At 49.6% G+C, this 22866-nt stretch overlaps 1 protein-coding gene across 1 annotated transcript in view; it reads right to left on the bottom strand.

Moving 5' to 3' along the window:
- KCNK12 (potassium two pore domain channel subfamily K member 12) overlaps window positions 1-12002 on the bottom strand; it is a 48360-nt gene extending 36358 nt beyond the window's left edge. Inside the window, exon 1 of the mRNA XM_064277305.1 lies at window positions 11612-12002. Coding sequence (XP_064133375.1) covers window positions 11612-12002 — 391 coding nt within the window. The remainder of the gene's footprint in view (window positions 1-11611) is intronic.
- Between the last annotated feature and the right edge of the window lie 10864 nt (window positions 12003-22866).

Here is a 22866-nt window from a genome sequence, read left to right as displayed (position 1 = left end):
TTCTTGTGGCTGGGGGATGAGGCCAGGGCCAGTGCCGGGTGGGGAATCTGAGTCAGTGGAGAGCTAGGACCACAAACCAGGCCTCCCTTGTTCAGGACTCAACTTTTCCCACCACCCCTTGGGGGCCAGAGCCACTGAGGCTGAGAAGCACTCAGTCTGCCCCACTCCAAGGACTCTGGTCCACCAGGTGTCCTCACTTCTCCTGGGCACAGGCAGCAGGGAGCCGGGAGACAGCACTGTGGGCCAGGGAGCCCCAGACAGATTAAGCGGGCTGCCCTGACACTTGCCAGCCGCCAAGAAATCGCTAAACCAACAGCTCCAGCAGAAGGGCCAGGACACAGCCAGCATGGGCGTGGGTGGCGGAGGTGATGCTCTGGGAGGTTCCTGGAGCCCGGCCTGGGTCCAGTTTTTTTTTTTATTTGGAGTAGTCCAAGATTTTCACTTTCTCCCTCCCTCCCTCCATTCCACAAATACTGCTTAATCACCCACTTTAGGCCAGGCATTATGGTCCATGATTACAGACATGACATCTTCGCTTTAATTATCTCCACTTCCGGACACAGTGCCGACTTCACAGTAGTCATTCAGCACACAGTGACTGCTCTTATGGTTATTATTGTTATTAAGTGTAGCAGTGACAAGCTCGACTAAGACACAGCTCCTGAACTGGAGGACGAAGAAAGGAAACAAAGTTACCGCGCACCTCCCATATGCTTGGTCCTGGGCCAGCTTTTGACACACCTTATCCCCCTGAACAGAGGCAGTACCTCAAAACTGGGGAAGCTGACATAGGCATTACATTACTCTGGGAAGTAGGGGAAGAGGGACTTCAAAGAAGGTCTTGGTCTAGTGGCTCCATTGAAGGTGAGTCTTGAAGTTCAAGTTCACCTGGTGAGCTTGGGGAGAAAGGAAGGGAATTCCAGGTGGAGAGACCAGCATGAGCAATGGCCTGGAGGCTTAAAGTGCCCGGGGTGCAGGAGTGGGGATGGAGTGCAGTAGTTAAGGGTGTCTAGGAAGTGGGGTGCACTGGCAGGTGCTTGGTTTTATGCATTCCCACAATGTCTGGCCAGGGATGTCCCTCAGAATATAACCTAGGGCAGAGCATTGCCCAAACCAGCAGGCTCTTGGGAGACCTGGTTCTGAGCTGGTCGGGTCTACAGACTTTCCTGCTGCTCTGTTCACGTGCAGACCTTCTGGTTCTTTGGTTTTCTGTCCCCATCACTGAACGCCTGCTGTTGCTGTCTCAAGTGCAGGCTGGGAGCCTTCGGGTCATGGGGTCCCAACTCTGAGCAGGAGCCTGGCGTGCACGGGCACCAACACAAGCTCTATTCAGCCCCTGCCTGGAGCCCCCTGCTCGCTTTCCCATGCTTGTCTGCTTGGCAGCCCCCCTCCCATAAAGGCGCTGCGTTGTGGAGAATGGAAAGCAGCCAGCCCTTGGTTCAGTGTAGCCGCTGGAGCTTCAGGGAACGCAGCACAGCCAGACCCCAGTGTCCCTAACTGTGCTTTAGCTTCTCCTCCGTGCCCACCATCCAGCGGACCCCAGTGATCTGTGATGCCTCCCCCTCTGTGGTAGTGTACAGCTCAGGGGCAGCAGAGAAGATGCTGGACAGTCAGGAGCCCTGGATGCTCTCCCTGCCACTGACGGATGTGCTGTGTGACCCCAGGCAAGTTGCTTAACCTCTCTGAACCTTCATCTATGAACTGGAATGCCATCTTCCTTGCTGTCCTAGGTTTTTGAGGCAATTCCTGAGTAAACATGGGTGAACACAGAGTAAACTGACAAGCGTGACACACATGGGGATGGGGGGAGACAATCAACAAGACCAGTGATGCTTCCGTTGTCCCTCTGATTCCCAGCACAAAGGCCCTGGCTGCCAGCATGGTGGAGAGTTAAGACAGGGGAGATGCTCACACAGGCTCTGTGGCTGCTGCTCCAGGAGGCCTCTGACAGGGAAGAAGGGCCCCCAGGCTTTCTGCACCCCTCAGAGCTGTGGTAGCCTGGGGTGAAGGCACAGGAAAAGTCTGGGCCTGGGGCCTGGAGCAGCACGCTGGCTCCCCCCACCACGGGGCTGCTGGCTGTAGTGTGTCCCTCCACCCACAGTCCTGACACTGGCTCTGCCTGCAAGAAGACAGTGGGGTGGCTGCAGCCAGGAGTTAGCCTCTCTGCTAGTCTCAGCTCTGGGGCTCCAGCCCATGTGGGGAGCAAGAGACGGGGGAAGGGCTGCGGCTTCCCTTTCCCAGTGTCCATCTTGGCACTGGGCCAGGGCTGGGATCTCGGGGTAAGGATCTAACCCACCAGTCAGTCACTATTCACTTATTCACCAAATGTGTTACTTTAAAAAGATTAAAGAGCAGCAGGCCTGTGAGGCATTATTAAGACATTCTAGCTGAGGCCCCAAAGAAAATGCATTTGAAAAAGCACCCTCCCCTCCCCCGGCAGTTATGTAACAACATGCCCGAGAGACAGTGGCCAACCAGATACCACGCTGCAGGGCCGGCTCAGGGCCCAGGAGGGTGTGCACAGGGCAACGTGTCTAGTGTGACCTGTGCCCTGGTCTCCCTCTTGCACAAGAAAACCGAAGGAACAGCTGCCCAGCTCTGAGGACTGATGCTTTTGGAGGGCTGTCTCTGCCCCAGGTAGTGCTTTGCACCCTTCGGCTCCTTCAGTCCTTCCAGTAACCCCAGGAAGCACTGTTATAGATTGAATTGTGTCCCCCAAGTCTATGTGTTGGAATCCTAACACCTATCCTTGTGGATGTAGTCCCATTTGGGAGTAGGGTTTTCTTTGTTATGTTGACGAGGCCATATCAGTATAGGGTGGGTTTTAGGCCAATCACTTCCGAGGCATACAAGGAGCCAATTAGGCACAGAGAAGCAAGCATGCATGTGGGAAAGACAGACGCCACGTAGAGATCTCCAAGGAGCTCTGAGAAGCTGACAAGGATTTTTCCCCACAGTGGACACAGAAGCTCTGCCACTGCCCCCCAGAGAGGACCAGAGGCCGAGTCTCTGTCCAGTGCGCCCACCTCAGGTTCTGGCTTGCTGGCTGGCAGCCCCTGCCCCAGCTCTGGATTCTGGGAGTCCATGGAGATGAGTGGGGGCAAAGGGAGGGCTAGGAGGCTAGAAAGCTTGGAGGTGACCACAGGAACAAACGGATGACCCTATGCTGTGTCTCCCAGCTCCTCTGAATCTCAGGCAGCCAAGCACAGGCTGGGGGACCCCACTCCAGGTGGTGGGGGGTGGAGGCAGTTACTGAAGCTCTACCTTCAACCTGGACCTAAGGCTACCACACCACCACCATCAGACTGAGCAGGGGTTTTTACCTGGAAGACATCTCCAAGTCACTCCGCTTATTTGCTTGCTCCTCAGGTGCCCTCGTGGTTGTCTTCCCTTTTCTCCTCTATGTACAGCTTAGTGTCCATCCCTGCTGGGAAGCCTAGGAACCTGCTCAGGAGAACCACAGCTGGACCTGGTTCTGTACTTGTCCTACGGTTTGGGCAGTGTGCATATGTGTGTGTGTATTGTGTGGGGATTATCTGTCTGTCTGTGTGTCTGTCTATCTACCTACCTACCTATCATCTATCGATCTCTCTATCATCTATGTCTGTCTGTCTATTATCTATCTATCTTTGGCAGTATCCAGGAAATTCCTCCAGAGAAGTGTGAGAACTCAAGCTCTGAGGTCAATGAACTCAGAATCTACACAGGAAAGATGAGAAGGAAGACAGGAACTGGGTCTGGGTTAGCTCCAGTCTCAGCTAATGCCTCTCTGACTTGCTCTGTCACCTTGAGCAATCTCTCCTCCCTCTGAACCTCCAGTGTCCCTTAGGTAAATTAAGGAATGAAGTTCAACTAGCTGTGTTCAGGTTGGTCTCGGAGGAGCTCTAGGATTCCTCGGAGAAGCCTTTGGGTAGTGGAGAGCCTCTAAGAGAATGGGCAGGGCTCTGGCCCCACCACCAACTACAGCAGCTTGGCTACTGGCTGTTCTCTATGATGGGTTGCACGTTGGCTTTTGTTGACAGAAGGGTCTAAATGGTTGGGGAAGGCCAAGAAATCCTTATGGGGACAGTTCTACTCTGCCACATGGGGTCAGTATGAGTTGAAATTGACTCGATGGCATCTAACAACAGCAAAAATGTCACCTTAAAGACTAAGGTGTGCCTAACCCAAGCCATGGTGTTTTCAATTGCTTCATATGCATGCGAAAGCTGGACAACGAAGAAGGAAGACCAAAGAAGAATTGACACCTTTGAATTGTGGTGTTGGTGAAGAATATTGAATATACCATGGACTGCCAGAACGAACAAATCTGTCTTGGAGGAAGTACAACCAGAATGCTCCTTAGAAGCAAAGATGGCAAGACTACGTCTCACATACTTTGGACATGTTGTCAGGAGGGATCAGTCCCTGAAGAAGGACATCATGCTCAGAAAAGTAGAGGGTCAGTGAAAAAGACGAAGACCCTCAATGAGATGGATTGACACAGTGGCTCTAACAATGGGCTCAAGCATAACAACGATCGTGAGAATGGCACAGGACTGGGCAGTGTTTCGTTCTGTTGTACATAGGGTTCCTATGAGTCGGAGCCGACCGGCTAGCACCTAACAACAACAGTAACACTCCAGCTGGAATATTCTAAGGGTGTGTCTTTGCTCCTTTTGGTGGAATTCTGGGCCTTTCCAGGCTGACTGGAAGAATGCTCTGCTTCAGTGGGCCTGGCCCAGGAGTTGTGGCAGAGCATCCCCGGGAGTGCAGGGCACAGGAGTGAAGAGGGTACAGGTGCCCACCCCTCTGGCCTCAGTCTTCGATGGCCTGACAGCTGCTCCCATCTGTTTCTCTTCCCTGCTCTTCTCCACTCATCCGAAACTTCTCAAGGAAGCAGCTCTCATTAACACAAGGGATGCTGAAGCCACAGCTTTGTTTGGGAGGCAGCTAAGCCCCTGGAACTAAGTGTAATCCTGGAGAAAATGTGGCCTGTTTCCATGGAGCAATTAGCTGGATAACTGTCAGACCTCTGCTAGGCTTTGTAGAGGCATAGGCTCAGCTTGGGAGAGATCAGAAAGTCCCTCACTTTGAAGGGGTTGGCCACAGTACCATACAGACAACCACATCCTTTAACTCAGTGGTTCCTCCACTGGGAATGGAATTCATCCCAAGGAGATCTACAGAAGAAGGAAAAGGCCATATGTATAAAGGTGATCACTGTGGCATTACTCAAAATAGCCCAAATTGGAAACCACCCAGCTACCTGGCAACCAAACCAGTTGCCGCAGGGTCAATTCCAGCTAGTGGTGAACCCATGTGTGTCAGAGTAGAACTGTGCTCTGTAGGGTTTTCATGGCTGTGACCTTCTGGAAGCAGGTCTCCAGGTCCTTCTTCTGAGGTGCCTCTGGGTAGCTTCCAACCACCACCTTGCAGTTAGTAGCTGAGTGCTTAAATGTTTGTGCCACTCAGGGACTACTACCCAGCAACAGGGGTAATAAATTACAGAACATGAACTAGATGAAATATTATACGCCCATTAAAATTAGTATAACGAGCCCTGGTGGCGCAGTGGTTAAAGTAATCGGCTGCTAACCAAAAGGTCAGTGATTTGAACGCACCAGCGGTCCTGCAAAAGAAAGATGTGACAGTCTGCTTCTGTAAAGTTTACAGCCTTGGAAGCCCTACGGGACAGTTCTATTCTGTCTATAAGGGTCACTATGAGTTGGAATCGACTCGATGGGAATGGGTTTAAAATTAGTATGTGAGAGCTACAAGGAAGCAAGGAAACAACATTGATAATAAAATGTTAACAAAAGGGAAGCAGCTCAGCACACAACAGTTTCCTTTCCTTTTGTGCGGTAATCTGCAAAAATGAAGACTTGCATTGGGGCTGTGATATTATGAGTGAGTTGCTCTCTTATTCATTTGATAAATAATTATTATTCAGTATGTGCCGCATCCGATGCTGGGTGCTGAGGATGGAGCAGTGAATGAGAGATGCAATTCCTGTCCCCCACCTGGAGCCCTGGTGGTGCAGTGGTTAAGAACTCAGCTGCTAATCAAAAGGTTGGCGGTTCGAATCCACCAGCCACTCCTTGGAAATCCTATGGGGCAGTTCTGCTCTGTCCTATAGGGTCGCTTTGAGTCAGAATCGACTTGACGGCCACGGGTAACCTAGAGTTTCAAATCTAATAATGCATTTTTTCCCTAAATGTCCTTCAGTGTTGCTGTGGCTTCATCTTTTCAATACAAAATAGGCGATGAGAGGAACGAGCGAGTCCAGGTGCTCCTCACCTTCCGGGTGACATACTTCCCTCCAGGTATCAGAATCAGAGCCTTTCCAGCTGGATCACATGCGTGTCAGAAGAAAACTGGGACATAAATGTGGTAGTGGCATTTCAGTCTTATAATGTCTTAGTTTCCTTCGTAGGAAAAACATTAAAAAAAAAAAAGAAAATCCATGTTAAAAAGGGGGGGAAAAGTTAGGACTTGTTACTAATCCTGTGACTGAATAATTAAGTATGCCTAATTCTGAAAGCAGCCAGCTAATTATGCAGTGCCAAAAGTGCCAGCTCTCACACCTATACCATCCTGTCTATAGCTGCAGGATTTTAGCTTTATAGCGAAATTACGCTGCCAGAGAACCTAATAAAAGGAAGCAAAAAGATATTTCTGTTTATATCGAGCTGCCATTTGAGGGAGACTTATAAATATGTTCTTCTTCTCTGTGTGTGAATCTGACAGCAGTTGCAGAATTAAAACCCCAATGGAACGTTTCCTGTTAATCTTTTCAAAGTGAACCAAGAAAACATCCTTTAAGATGTGAAATGACGGATTAACACTCTTTGGGTTGTTTTGAACATCTGGGAGCTGGAGCACTGCCTCTAAGAATACTGTTTAGTTCTAAAAGAACACAAGTCACCATCTTTATCTTTTGTTGTTTTCAGTTACCCGTGAGTCAATTCTAACTCATGGCGCCATGTGTGAAGAGTAGAACTGGGCTCCAGAGGGTTTTCAAGGCCGTGACCTTTCAGAAGCAGATCACCAGACCTGTCTTCCAAGGAGGCTCTGGGTGGGTTCAAACCCCCAACCTTTCAGCTAGTAGTTAAGCATTTAACTGTACCACCCAAGGACCTATCTTTAGGAGTTTGTATATAATCACAGAAAATGGAGATAACGGTGTGGCAAGGGCCACGCATCCACCGTGCTGAGTTATGCTTGTCTCGGATGCTTGTTATATGGAGGAATGAGTAAACGGATGCATTCAAATTAAAACAAACTTGATTTCAACCACTACGGTATGTGTCATATAGCATAAATGGGAGAATTAATAATCACCCAGGATTTCAGTCCTGTGTAAGCAATCAGTATGAATAATTTAGATCACAAAGTGGATTTTCATTTTCCTTGAACTGTTCAGATTGACTTTTGATGCAGTCTCAACCGCTGCTGGATAACCACGGGCAAATTGTCCCACTGGGTCTATGCTGTGTGGACATGTATGTGTGTCTACATAGTTGCAAACTACCTAGCTATAGATACGGGGCCCCGTTCAAGCCAAATGTCAGGACAAATATTGCATCTTATCATGGTGTTCCATCTAAACTTGAGTACACACAGCCACACCTGAACCTTCCTCTGTGTTCCCCTCTAGCTGAAAGCCAATTCCTCTCTCCTTACCCTCCCCTACATACACACACACACACACACACACAAATAGAACAGAAGGCGGAGAGCAAGCAGCTTCCATCCTTGGACCAAGCTTACCATGAGTCAGAGCATCTCTCACATGCAACACCCCTGTTTCTGACCTTCTTCATACTGGCTTTTGCCTGCCCAGCTGCGTAAGACCCACTAGAAGCTTCCAGCCTGTCTGACCTGTAAGATGTGTTTGACCCTTCAAGCTTTCTCTGGACTTAATCAGTTGCTGGCCTAACCAGTCCTCCTGCCCAGCCCTGCCATGCTGTCAGACACACACACTCAGACACACACACACACACACACACATTCATTATTAAGTGCTTCAGCACCAAACAAGAAAGAGCCTGCCAGTTATATGCATGAAACTAGTAGAACATATATTGTACAACTTGGATGCTGGACCTGGCTCAACCCCTAATTAACTATGTGACCTTGGACAAGTCCCTTATCACTCGGGCCACATGGGGTTAAGCCAAAGGTCCTTTCTTGTTTTAACCACCTCTTGTGAGGATGGTGGAAACACGCCACCTATAACCACTGAGCTCCAACACCTATGCTGAAATATGTTTTAACCTTTCCCACGTAGAATAAGCTTTTACATTTCAACATAATAGCACAGGCCTGACACATGCAATATGCCATATTTATAGAATGAATGAAAGAAAGGTTTTCTATACTAAAATCTAGATGAATCACTTAGCTGAATCTACACAACACAAAGGCCTAGCAATCTACTTCTGAGGACTCAGCCATTGAAAACCCTGCGGAGCGCAGTTCTACTCTGACGCACTTGGGCTCACCATGAGTCAGAATTGACCTGATAGCAAACTTCCTGTTTGACCAGGCAGTATAGGTAGCCGAACTAAATTGTTTTGGTCCCCTGAGTTCCACACTGCGGCATGAACCATGGAAACCCTGGTGGTGTAGTGGTTAAGAGCTATGGTTTCTAACCAAAAGGTTGGCTGTTCAAATCCACCAGGTGCTCCTTGGAAACCCTATGGGGCAGTTCTACTCTGTCCTGTAGGGTCACTATGAGTCGGAATCAACTTGATGGCAAAGGGTTTTTTTTTTTTTTTTTCTTTGCATGAACCATATACAATGTGTTGTTTTCACCAATCAAATAAATGGGAGTATGTTGCTAATTTTCCTCTTCTCTGGATGAGCTGGGAAGGGGAGAGTCCTGTCCGTCCATTTGGGATAGAGTTTTCTTCCCTGTGCTGCTGAATTCAGAAAGCACCAGTAATGATAATAACTGTATCTGAAGACTAAGGGCATTTAAGGCAAAGGAACCACGTAACCAGAAGAGAAACTGACGCATATAGGTCGCTACTTAAATCTCATCCAAGTGCGTTTTGCAAAGAGAAGGCTTGAAATGACAATTGTGCTAACTGAGGATTCAGCAGAACTTATCTGACCGACAGAAGAGACCAATTTGAACCACTGCCCAAGACCAGGTAACTGGCAGAGGCCCTGCTACTCATGTGGCTGTCTTGGCAGCCCTACGAAGGGCCAGTGTAACCCTGAGCTGTCCAAAGGCCAGTCTGGGTCCACGAGTGCAGCTCCCTTCAGTGATAGATGGCTCCCTGCAGCAGATTTTGGAAACAATGTGCTGGGTCATTGGTAACACAGCCACACGCTTCAGTGTGGCCCTCCTACACTGCTTGCCTACATCCTACAACACAAATCAAGGAAGAAAACAGAGTTCCTTTCTGCCTGACAAAAGAACAGCCAATCCTGCCAGTAGATTAAAGGCTGGAACATGACACAATTTGCCAGCATGCTAACTTGATTTTGTGCAAAGGGCTGGGGAAAGCTTTAGAAACCGCGGCTGGGTTCAGAATCAGTGCTTCCAAAGAGAAAATGGGCCAAGGATGGATGGGAGCTGGGAGAGAGACACAGAGACCACAGGCCACCAGACTGGGCACTATGGGGTAGGCTTAAGGCCCACAGGAAGAGGACATTGCCAACAGCTTCACCTGTGGGTGCCTTTAGGAAGCCAGGGCATGTCACCGGAGCAAAACACTGCGACCACCCAATATGCGCACAGGTGTGCCTCTAGGTGGAAGAAAGCAAAAGGGCTTGTGGACGAGAGGAAGAGCACAAATCAGTAACGAGCTGCGAGCGTATGATGTCATCCTCCAGAAGTAAGCATTCTCAGTACTTTTAAAGCACTTAAAAAAAAAAAACAACTCTAGTTGCTATAGCAGCTTGATGCAGCTCTTAAAAGGGAATTTTTTTTTTTGAGGGGGTCATTTTATATCTTTAATCACCATAACAACTTGATATAGCTTTTAAAGGGTATTTTTATCCCGTTTATGTGTGCTTTGGACTTGTGCCGTATTTGCCTTTTCTATTTAAAATAATCAGACCAAGCATGACACATGAAAAATCACTGAAGGCAAGGAAGCCCTTTTGCAGACTGTACATCTACACCCAGACAGGCGCCTCTAGCTGCTCAGATCCTGCACACGGATGCGGCATTTCTCTCTGCCTCCAAACAGTCATCCACATTGGCCTGCACAGGTCAGTTTGTCCCGGCCCCTGTCTCTGAGCTGGCACACCAAAGCACCCCAGAACTCCTTGTGGAAGGGGTTTCTATGAAACCCCTCACTTCTCAGCCAGCAAAGCCAGCCCTCTCCTTCAAAAAGACACCCCCAAGAGACAGTCCCTTGAGGGGACTAGCGGTGCCAGCAGCCAAGTACCTTCTCCTACCCTGGGACTCCAGCAGGAGCTGGTGGGACACACACACAGTCTCACCAAAGTGAAAACCTTGTATTTCTTCTACACCCCATACAGGTGAGTAACTGGGGAGGGCGCTGCGTTTCCCGTGACTCCCAGGGCCCAGGGAACGGTGGGATGTGGGGAAGTGGGTGATAGAAGGGGGAGAAAGAGGAGGGATGGGGTGGGGTGAAGAGCAGTGGCAGCTCCGGAATCTCTCTACAGGAGGGGCCCAGAAGCAGAAATCTCGTGGCCAAGAGAGGAGTGGGGGACCTGAAGGAGTATTTACAAATACTTCTTTTTGTAAGGTTGAGGAAACATGAAGGACTTATAACACAAATGGGGAGAAGTGGTGATGGATATAGGGGAACTGTCCCACTCCAAGCTAGCCCTTGGTGCCACTATCGGTTGGAGACGATGGAGAGGAGACACAGGTAAGGGAAGGGAAGAGGTGAAGAATCTGGAGGGGGCGCCGAGGGAGGAGGCTGAAAGCCAAGGATGTGTGGAATACAGAAGCTGAAGTCCTGGCCTCCGACGTCTAAACATCTAACTGACTTTGTGGTGGGTGTGGAGTGTAGGTTGCAGGAGAAGCGGGTGAAAAGGAGATCTAGGGAGAGAGATTCTGGGTAAAGTGGTCGTTCTTTTCAGGATAAAAAGGCTAGAGGACGCTGAGGCGCAAACGCGGAGGGAAAAGGAGAGAAAGGAGACGTGGAAGTAACAATGGTGAGCGTGGAGGAAGAAAGGGCTTCGAAATCATCAGAGTGAGGAAACTGAGGCCGGGGAAGGAGCGGGGCAGGGGACGTGGGGAACAGAAGCCAGAAGGCACTTGCTGCATATTCTCCCAACTTGTCTTAACAGAGAAAACAGGCTCAGAGAGGTTAGGTCACGGAGCTGGCAAGTGCTGGAGCGCGGGCGGCCCCGAGTCGGCCCCGCGGCTGGGTGAAGGCTCTCCCCACTGCACCACACTGCTAGGTGAGTCACCGCTGGGGGCGCGCCAGAGATGGGCCCTTCCAGCCACCTCCCGCGCTGAAAGCCAGGAAAGACAGAAGGAGCAGGAGGAGGGAGCAGGGCGGAGAAAAGTGGTTGAGACAAAAGTAGGCAAGGGTAGGAGGAGGTCCGAGGGACGCTGGCCCTTCCACTGAGCAGGGGAAAGGACGGCAAGTGAAAGGCGCGAAGAAGAAAGACGCGCAAGAGGCGCGCGGCTCACCTATGGTCGACACCACAGTGCCCACGAAGTAGAAGGCGCCCGGGAAGTCCCAGTGCGGGCGCAGCGCGTCGGCGCGGACGCCAGCGGCCAGCGCGGCCTCGTAGAGACGAAGGAAGGCGCGCAGCTCCGGCTCCGCCACGCCGTGCGCCGCGCTGAAGTTGCGCAGCGTGGCTCCCCAGCGGGCCCGCGCCTCCGCCTCGCCGGGGCTCTCGAGGGCCGAGAAGACCGTGGCTCCCGCCACCAGGTAGAGGCCGATGAGCGCCGCCAGCAGCACGAAGCGGCCCGTGTCTTCGTTGAGGTGCGAGCGGCGGCAGCAGCAGCAGCAGCAGGCTGGGCGCGGCAGGCGGCGGCGACAGCGGCGGGACGGGGGCCGGGGGCTGCGAGAGGACATGGTCCGGAGCTCAGCCCCGGGGCCGGGGCGGTGCCCTGGGCCCGGGCCGCGACATCCCCCCCGCGGGAGCAGGAATGTGAGGATGGTGGCCAGAAGTCGGGGGCCGCCGCGGAGCCCCTAGCCGCCTCCCCAGAGCCCGGACGGCGGGGCACCCCCGTCTCCTCCCCGGGGCTCAGGCTGCACTCAGGTCCGGCAGGCCTGCGGGCGTCCGCGCTGGGGCGCTCCTCTCCGCGCCCCGACGCCTCGCCGACTCCCGCGGCTCCTCACCCGCGGCCCTCGGGCGCGGGGCTCCGCAGCTAGGCCCCTGCCGCCCAGTGGCCGCCGTCCGCGGGGCCCCGGGCCTCATACTCCTCTCCAGACAGGCCGCGGAGCCCGGGCGCCTAGGACCGGGACGCGGCAGCAGGGTGAGGAAAGAGCCCCTGGGGGCGTCCCATGGGCCGTTCTCAGCTCCGCGGCTCCTTGGGGCAAGCTGCGCGAGCCGTCCTGTTCCCGCCCCCGGAGCTGAGCTGGCGGCGTCGGCTTCAGAGCCTCGGAGCGGAGCCGAGTCCGGGGAAGCGCTCCTTTCCCTGCTCCAGCCGGAGAGCAGCCCGGCACCGAGAGGCGGAGTCACCCGCGCCTGGGGCGGAGAGTTGGGAGGGGGGGTGAGTAAGGAAAGCAGGGAGGGGGTGGCGAGTTGAGCTGCTGCGACGCCTCCCGGTCGCTCTGGCACTAATACAGGGGACCAGAGCAGGTGTCCGGGCTGTGGTGCTGGCTACCACCTCGCCGGGGAACGCCTTCCGGGCACCGGTCCGCGCTTCGGCATTGTAATGCCTTCTTTATTTCCAAGACGGCGTCAAACTTTGCTCAACTTGACGGTGCCCTGAGGTCTTAGGGGCTGGGGGCCGCACGGCGCGTACCTGGAGACACCCGGACCTCTCCGGCACCAGTTCGAAGTTGAAGTTCCTTCTTCCTCGCTCGTTCGGCTTGGATACAACCGCAGCGTCAGGATTAGGAAGATCTCTTTGGGAAACTGATCCCGCTTGGGAATGGGAAGGCGTCACTCGGCTCGCGGCGACCCTGGAACGACGCGCCTCCTTCCCCTTCCAAACGCGCGGGCGGCGTCAGCACCGCGGACAGCGCATCGGTGCCGCAGCCCGGGGGCGGGAGGCGCTAGGGCTGCGGGGGCCCGCGGCGCGGGGCGAGGCAGGTCACCCCAGTGCTCCGTGCTCCCCAAGTCCTCCGTTTCCTCTTCTACCTCCCACGTGTCCCCCGACCGGAGGCTGTTGCGGCCGTTGAAGCAGGGAGATGGCAGGGCGGAGACGCTGCGGAAGAGTCACGGGGGAGGAGTCAAGCAGGGGTGGGAGACTCAGGTGCCCGCGGAGGAGACAGCACCCAGGCCCGCCCAGCTGTGGGGTATCCTGGCGCCACCCCAGCTCCCCGGCCCCGCCGGCCCTCAATCAGGGAGTCTGGATAAGGCCTTGGCTGCGGTAGGGTTGGAACTGGAGGAGCTGTAGGGGAAGCTCAATAGCTGGCTCCGCAGAGGCCCGCGCGGAGCGGGTTCGGGAACGGCCAGGTAAAATCGTGGCCTCCGCACCTTGCCGCGCTGTGCCGCCGGCGCTTCTCCGCCCGACGCAAGTTCTGTATTGAGGAGCGCCCTGGGCACCGACCAGAAACCATCCTCTTGGGCCATTCAGAGTTGCGGGGTGGGGTAAGGGTAGGGGATGAAGAGAGCTGCCTGAAAGCCACGAGGCATCTGACTTGGGACGTTGTTTCTCCCAAACCCGGGTCCATCGGAGACGTGAATCTTTCTAGAAACGTCCTACAGTTTACAGGCGGGGCCAACTGCAGCCTCCTCTGTGTTAGGGAGGGGATAGATAGGGAAAGACTCCACCACCACCTGAGGTGGAATTTTCTGGCTCTGGGTAGCACGTGACTAGTTTTGCAGCGATCTTCTTAGAACCAGGCAGGGGGACTTCTGTGTCAGAGGGAGAATATCTCATCCACTGAGAAAGTTGAGCCCCCTCCTCCCTTCCCTGGAGCACAGTGAGAGCCTTATACAGACATGAATTATTGTTACTGTAGACTGTCATCATTGTCAAAATGCACCTCGACTGCTTGCTCTCCATGTTTGCACCTCCCCTGGAGTCTCCACAGTTGTCTCCGAGGCTCTCTTCCTCCAGCAGCTCCATCCCTACAAGCTCCCGCAGGCAGTGAAGATGCCTAGCCATGGGCTAGATTCCACCTGGCTGGGCAGTGCTGGCAGAAGTGTCAGTCCAGGAGTTGGTCCTGGAGCCTCCATGTGCAGCTGAAGGGCATTACCAGCCCTCTCAGTGGCTGTCTTTGCCCAGACCCCAAGGGCAGGGACAGGGTGCTCCACTGCAGTGTTCTGTGCCTCTGGACCAGCTCCTTGGTGGGCTGGCAGAGGGCCTGCCTTGTCCTCCAGCTTGATTAGCAGCAAACCCTCTGTGTCAGTCTCCACTCCGAATTACCTAATCAATTTATGTAATAGGGAAATGATGAGTTCCCTGCACATCGGCATGGGTCCTTTGGGGAACCAGTCCCATGATGAATGCAGCTTTTGCCCACTGAATCAATATTTAAGTCACCGTCCAGTGGGCTATCTTCAAAGCCTTTACCTCAGCCCTAAATTGTGGCAACAGCCTCCTAAGAATGGGGGTTTGCTGTCTCAGAGGTCAGCCCACTTAGGCCCACCCCGCCTGCACCTTCCAGTCATTGCTGTGATCATGATGGCCATCTGATCTGGTCATGTGACTGACTCCCCTAGACCATAGGTTCCAAGGGCTCCCCCTAAACTATAAAATTTTAATCTTGAGGCTGCCATTCAAAGCCCTTGATGTGATTCCCAACAAATCATTCCAGTGTCAGCTTCTACTACCTCCTACTTGTCCCCGAAGTACTCCATACTCAGCCCAATCACCAGGTCTTAGCTTGTGCTGTGGCTCCTTCTGAAGTCCCATCTTCTTCCTTCTCCTCTCCAGTGTTTCACTTATACAGAACAACTCAGGTTAGACTTTTTTTTTTTTTTTCCAGAAAACTGTTCCTGTGTAGGATATTTTGATCCAATCACTTTGATGTCATCACTTCAAAGTGATGAGAAGATCATTTGATTCCACCATGCACTGAAGAACTTCCAACAAAATACCTGAACAGGTGCAGTCTCTCTCTACCTTTCTCTCTTTCTGTTTCTCTCTGTATGCATTTCTGTCTTTTATAAACGAAAACACAATGGCAGAATAATTGTTGTTGTTAGGTGCTTTCGAGTTAGTTCGGACTCATAGTGACCCTATGTACAACAAAAGGAAACAATGCCCAGTCCTGCGCCATCCTCACAATTGTTTCTGTGTTTGAGCCCTTTGCTGCAGCCACTGTGTCAATCCTTCTTACTAAGGGTCTTCCTCTTTTTCACTGACAGTCTACCTTACCAAGTGCGGTGTGATGGATTGTTTTTTATGGCCTTTCTCACCATGGTCTTGCAACTCCCACCCAAGTGATTGGGTAGGACTATACAGATAAGGTAATTGTGGCACACCAAGGGGATTGGAGATGCTAATAATGCAAATGAAGTTTATGGCACCATTGTAGGGGTAAAAATTGTAGGGGTAGAACCATGCAAATAAGATCTGTGGAACCCTAATGAAGGTATTGGTCAGTTTTGTCATCCTGATAGGCTTAAAATGAGGCAGGAAGGAGGATCTCACTGCCACCAAGGAAGAAGAGCCAAGAGTGGACTATGTCCTTTGTACCTGTATCCCTGCATTGAGAAGCTCCTGGAACTGGGAGACAGAGAGAGAGCTGTAACAGTGGAGATGGCGAGAAGTAGTGGCAGAGAAACGGTGGCAGGAGAGACCAACAGGAGATGGCACAGTGGGCATCCCGGCCCACGGAGCTAGAAAGCTGAGTGCCTTTGGGCAGGAGGCTTGCTGGCAGAGTAGGGTGCCTCCAGGAAGTTAGTGGAGTTAGGTTTGCTGACCCATACAGCTCGAGCTGAGCACCCCGGGTTGGCTTACTGGTGGAGTAGGGTGACTCTGGACACTTATGGGCAGAGCTAAAAGAGCTTTGTAATACTTGCCTGAGCAGAGTAGAGGCTGAGGGACCAGAAAGAAGCATGCCCATGGGCACAGCTGAGAATAGGCTGTCCTGATGGAAGAACTGTATCCTGAGTGTTCCTGAACCTGAATTGTAATCGGTTACTTCCCTAATAAGCCCCATAATCATAAGTATTGTCTGTGAGTTCTGTGTGGCCATCGCAATGAATTATTGAACTCAGCAAAGAAGTAGAGAGTGTGGGAGCGATGGCTGCTGTCAGAACTGGTAAAGATTGTGGAGAGAGGAGGTATGTATGATCCCCACTTCATAGGAATCAGCCCTGGGCTATTGATCTTGATTCTCCTTCCAGCTTGTGAAGTTAGAGGAGGTCAGATACCTCCAGCATGCCATTTTTGCACCAAGTGTGATGTTTTTCTGTAGGGACTGGTCCCTCTTGATAACATATCCAAAGTACATGAGACGAAGTCTGGCCATCCTCATTTCCAAGCAGCACTCTGTCTGCACTTCTTGCAAGACAGACTTGTTCATTCTTCAGGCAGTCCATGGTATATTCAATATTCTATGCCAGTGCCATAATTCAAAGATGTCAATTCTTCTTCGGTCTTCCTTATTCATTGTCCAGCTTTTGCGTGCGTGTGAGGCCATTGACAATATCATGGCTTGGGTTAGGCACAGCTTAGTCCTCAAAGTGACATCTTTGCTTTTCAACACTTTAGAGAGGTCTTTTATGGCAGATTTGCCCAGTGCAAAACGTTTGATTGTTTGATTGCTACTTTCATGGCTATTGATTGTGGATCCAAGTGCATGCCATAAATGACCTCATACAACTCAAAAGTGGATATTTTCCTTCCACAGTGAGAGTGAGATACTTAATGGAGGTAAACACGGGCTCGATAAAGCTACTTTCATGGTGAACTTTTGATTTCCCTGCACAGCCACACTGAGGGGCGTTGGCTGTATCTGCAGAGGAAAAGGAGGGCAAATGAGGGACATATTAGGTTTGGAGCCAGAGTCTCTGATGTTTATCCTCCCTGGGCTCCAGTTGCCACATGTGTCTTGGTGAAGAATGCACTTTGTCATCTTTATGTCACCATAATGCTTGAGGATCAATAAAACCACTGATGCCTGTCTGCTTGCAAGCAGCTTGTAAAGGAAGACCAGAATCCCAGGGTGAGGAGAAGCCTTACGGCCACTGGGTTCACTCCTTGCCTCCTAATCCTCCCGTCCAGAGAGCTGTGAGTTTCCTACCTCAACATCTCCGTGAAGTCCTCTCTTCCAATGACAAACCATTGTTTATTAAGAAGTGATTTTTAAATGTCTATTTCAACTCCTATTTTAAAATCAGATCTACATTTTTAAAAATTGTTCTGTAGTTAAAGCCATACATGTATTAATTTGTCCCGAATGGATTTTGATACAGCTTTTTTAAGCCTGTATAAGTGATGTGTAATCAACTTAGAGGAAATCCTGGTGGAGTAGTGGTTAAGAGTTCAGCTGCTAACCAAAAGGTTGGCAGTTTGAATCCATTGGGTGCTCCTTGGAAACTCTATGGGGCAATTCTATTCTGTCCTGTAGGGTCGCTATGAGTCAGAATCGACTCGATGGCAATGGGTTTTTTTTTTTTTAATTAACTTAGAATAATTAAAAAATCCAGAAAAGAAGAAAATAAAAATTACTCAAAACCCCATCTTATTATCTAGAAAGAATTACTCTTATCAATCTGGCTGGAGCAAGCTAACTAACTGTGTCTGTCTATCTATCTGTCTGTCTGTCTATCTATCCACTGATCTACCTCCCTCCCTGCCTGCCTCTATCTAAACACACACTCATACACACACATTTTTTTATTTTACTAAAATTATGCTTTTAAATTATTTTAACAACATTTCAAGTATTTCAATTGAAAATATTTGCTGAGCACCTACTATGTGCCAAACACAGTTCCAGTCCCCTGGGATTAATCAATGAATGCGGATCTTATATTACTTTTTTTATCAGTAAATACATACACAGACTCATTGGCTGGCATGCTGTTCTCTCAGATGAGGATTTAGCTGAATTTCACATTGTTAGGTATTCTTGGATTTTTTGTGCTCCTTCCTCTTTTCTCTCCCCTGTCTTTTTTCACCACTCTTCCCTTTCCCATTGGAGTATCAGCAAATGGTGGAGTTTGGCTTCTTAATAAGATTGCCAGCTCCCACCCAAATCCATTCTTCAGCTCTTTCTCAGTAACAGAACACCCATTTTATCTGAGGTGTCAATGCACCCTGTTAAAAGACTACATTTTCCAGGCTCTCTTGTAGCTAGGTGATTGTGGATTTTTAAGTTCTAGCAAAATATTATGCAGAATTTCCAGGAAGGCTGCTTAAAGGAAACGGCATAATTCCACAGGAACTGATGACCATTTGCTCTTTCACCATTTCTCCTTCCTGACTCATGTTTCCTAGAATGTAGATGTAATGGCTTGGCTCTGGCTTCCATCTTGAATCACGAGGTGACTTTGAGGATGGAGGCCACAGTGTGGAGGACCAAGAAGATCAAATGAGCTTGCATAACAGAGGACTGTCTATCTCTAGATTTCTTTTATAGGAGAGAATTAACCCACCGTTGCCCAGTCCCTTCTAATAATAACTGAACCTACGCCTAAGTGGTACAATATCCTGAATATTAAAAAAAAAAAAAAAAATCCCTGCTTGAAATCAGTCTGAGATGGGGTTGAGACCTTCATTTGTGGTGAGACAATCAACAGACTTGTCTCCTTTGTGTGCCTCAATTCTTCCTTCTCATCCCCCAATCACCCCTCTTTCTTTGGGTATCTTGTACCCTGTGCTCTCATGATGGCTGGCTTCCTGTGGCTCCCCCTCTGCCCCCCACCAGCTTGATTCCTCCATGTTCCTACAGTTGGGAAAGCTGAAAGGTCAGCAACTTTTCTAATTCAAAACCACTAGGCTTCCAAAAACCAAGAACAAAAACAAAGTAGAGAAAAAGGGCACAAGGAGAGAGATGCTTTGGAGTTGCCGCAGCCAAGATCTCATTGTTGGAATGAGTCAGAGCTCTAAGAATATTGAACCGATCTTTTTAGAGAGTTAGAGCATTTGTTTTAGCAGGGTAACTTTTAAAAAGGGAGTGAGCCCAAGGGCAGAAAGGACTGGATGATGGCACTGGAGAGTGGATGGAGTTTATGAAAGCAATTATTCTTATAACCAAGCCATTCTTCATATGATTAACTTGGCTTTTGGGTTGTTTCACACATGCAGAGACAAGAGATTTGTTCATTAGACATTTAATTAAAACTTCCATGCTGAAAATGGATCATAGCACAGAACATCACGCTAAACTTAAAAATCAGAGGGAAACGGGCTACCATTTCCCTTGCTCAGGGGCTCATTTCCCAGAGCTGAGCCCTGTGGGTAGGGAGGTTGCAGGAGGAGTGTGGGGGTGTGGGTGGTAGCCGAAGAGATAGGATTGGTGGAATCAGGTGTGGGAATGAGGTGGGGACAAGCGTCTTGGGGACCCCTTTCCAGGTATTACATAAGCCAATAGGGCTTCTGGGGGAAGGAAGAAGTCTTCCTTGTGGACAGGTCTTCTCCATAGCTGAGCATGTGAATGTAGTCAGCCTGCCTTCCTTCTTTCCTTCCTGCCTTCTTACCTTGTACCTATACAAAAAATATTTCCAAATTTCTGCTCTGTGTCAAGAGTTCTCTGAGTGGTGCAAATTGTTAATGCCCTTGCTGCTAACTGAAAGGTTGGAAGTTCGAGTCCACGCAGAGATGCCTCGAAAGAAAGACCTGGTGACCTAATTGCAAAAAATCAGCCATTGAAAACCCTATGTCAGTTCTATTCCGAAACACATATGGTCGCCACGGGTTAGAATTGACTTGATGGCAACTGACTCCTGATTACTGTTAGACACAACTATTAGGGGATCCTGACTCATTAGAAAATGCCTTTATTTTGAGGATGAGAGTGGGAGGTAGGTGGGAACTATGTTGGGGGGCAGTTGAAATTGCAGACCAGGAACTTAAATTCCAAAGCGGATATCAGAGGTACTTACACCCTGAATTTTGGGGGTGCTTGATGGTGAGGACTGCTAGCCCAGACTTGGGATCAATAACTTACTGTTTTCATTAACTCGTAACCTTGAAACAAATGCAGTCTGGTATCTAAGGAGATGTTTTCTTTGTAAACAAGCTATACAAGCCACTCCTGGGAGGCATTGTGCAAGAAAGGTGTGTTAGCAGAAAAGGTCCTATGATCATTTTATAACTATGTCTATAGTCACCATGCAGTAACTAATCAACAAAGCAGACATATCACCAAGTAGTAACTAGTCAACAAAGACTCTTTAAACCAACCATGTAAACCCACACATGTTGTGTTCACCAATCACTGTAAAGTCCCTGCTTTTGTTAACCCACCTTTGACTTTTACAAGTCACTAGTAAGCCAATCAGAATATTATACTGTCAGTTCCTGGCGTAACAATATAAATATTGTCTGGATACATGTAACTTTTCAGAGCGTGCTGGATTTCACATGGTGGGTTTTAGTGCCTCCCCAGCTTGAGTTGCCTTTTCTTCCAATAAACCTCCTTTGATTTTAAATAGAGTATATTCCATCACCTCATGATGCTATGTGAGCAGGAGGCAGAAAACCGAGTTGAGTGCAAGTGTGGAGCAGTTAACTGGGCTTATTCATTACCTTACTACCTGGTTAGGTGACTCACTCTGCACCAAGGTGCCAGTCGTCCTCCATCACCTCATGGTCATTTCTTACAGTAGATTTAGGAAGCTAATACAGATGATTTTGTTTAGCTTTTCAGTAAAGTAGATCCTTGACCAGTGGCCCTCGGCATTCCCTTTCTTCTTGTCACCTATATATTATTGTTTGTGGCAGTCCACCAACACATACCACCTTCTTTGCTACAGAACAGTGATTGTCTCCAGGAATTGGGGCAGCAAGGTGCTCAGCCCTGTGGGCAAAGAGGTGATGTCACTATGAGTGACTTTTAGGAGACACCTCTTCAAAGTTTGAAAAAAATTCATTTTCTACCCTACAGTCTCCTAGACTGTTGTCAGGGGGTCCTTGGAAGCCTGTTGGTGTTGTTAGGTGCCATAAAGTCAGTTCAGACTCACAGTTACCCTATGCACAACAGAATGAAACACTGGTCCTGCACCATCCTCACAATCGTTGCTATGTTTGAGCCCATTGTTGCAGCCACTATGTCAATCCATCTTGTTGAGGGTCTTCCTCTTTTTCACTTACCTTCTACTTTACCAAGCACGGTGTCCTTCTCCAGGGACTGGCCCCTCCTAATGAGATGTCTAAAGTATGTGAGAAAAAGTCTCTCCATCCTCACTTCTAAGAAGCATTCTGGCTGTATTTCTTCCAAGACAGACTTATTCATTCCTCTGGCAGTCCATGATCTATTCAGCATTCTTTGCCAACACCATAATTCAAAGGAATCAATTCTTCAGTCTTCCTTATTCATTATCCAGCTTTCACATGCATATGAGGCAATTGAAAATACCATGGCTTGGGTCAGGCACACGTTAGTCCTCAAAGTGACATCCTTGCTTTTCAATACTTTAAAGAGACCTTTTGCAGCAGATTTGCCCAGTGCAATATGTTGTCTGATTTCTTGACTGCTGCTTCCATGGGCATTGATTGTGGAACCAAGTAAAATGAAATCCTTGACAACCTCAATATTTTCTCCATTTATCATGAAGTTGCTTATTGGTCCAGTTGCGAGGATTTTTGTTTTCTATATGTTGAAGTGTAATCCATACTGAAGGCTGTGGTCTTTGATCTTCATCAGTAAGTGCTTCAAGTCCTCTTCACTTTGAGCAAGCAAGGTTGTGTCATCTGCATAATGTAGGTTGTTGATGAGTCTTCCTCTAACCCTGATGCCACGTTCTTCTTCACACAGTCCATCTTCTCAGATTATTTGCCCAGCATGCAGATTCAATAAGTATGGTGAACAGATACAACCCTGACACACACTTTTTCTGATTTTGAACCACACAGTAGCCTCTTGTTCTGTTTGAACGACTTCTTCTTAGTTTACTTACCACATGAGCACAATTAAGTGTTCTGGAATTCCCGTTCTTTACAAACCAGGGGCAACAGCAGGAGAACACTGGAAGTCTAGGAACCTGGACTTAGGCTCTCCCAGTGTACTACCATCAATATAGTATTATCTCCAGGGACTGCTGAGGAGGCCAGGCCAGAAGCCAGAGGGAGGGAGCCTGTCCTTTTAGTCCCAATACACAAACCCTTCCATTAAGCGTTCAGCAACTCATACCCTTGTAGTAAAACAATTGGAGGAGAATTTTTAGGTGGAGGGATGAGGAAGAATGAAAAGAGAGCTAGGGAAGGTCCAAGACCTGAAGGGTTTGGTGGAAAAGTTCAAGTCTGGCAAAACATCTTGAACAGGGAGAAAATTGCTGAATAAATGCACTTTGGAACATTGATTACAATCTGGGAGGTGTTTTCTCATTATATGAGCCTTCATTGTGTTATATGTAAAAAGTATAATATACTACAACCCAGGAGTAATTAGCCAGCAAAGCACTGGGAGCTGTTAGCTGCCCTTGGCATTCCTTGTAAGCCAATTTTATTGGGAGAAAAGGCCAGGTAGGGGTGGGGGAGGGCCCAGGGAGACCTACCAGAATTCTCTCTTCTGTCTCCCCAGGGCTCTAATAGAAACTACATCTCAAAGAGCCCCAGGGCTGGTGGTGCAGTGGTTAAGAGCTCGGCTGTTAAGCAAAAGGCCAGCAGTTCAAATCCACCAGCTGCCCTTCGAAAAACCTATGGGG

Source organism: Loxodonta africana, chromosome 26, assembly GCF_030014295.1.
Source record: "Loxodonta africana isolate mLoxAfr1 chromosome 26, mLoxAfr1.hap2, whole genome shotgun sequence".
NCBI lineage: Eukaryota > Metazoa > Chordata > Mammalia > Proboscidea > Elephantidae > Loxodonta > Loxodonta africana.
Note: the sequence above shows the minus strand (reverse complement) of the source record. Positions and strands in the feature narration are given on the sequence as shown.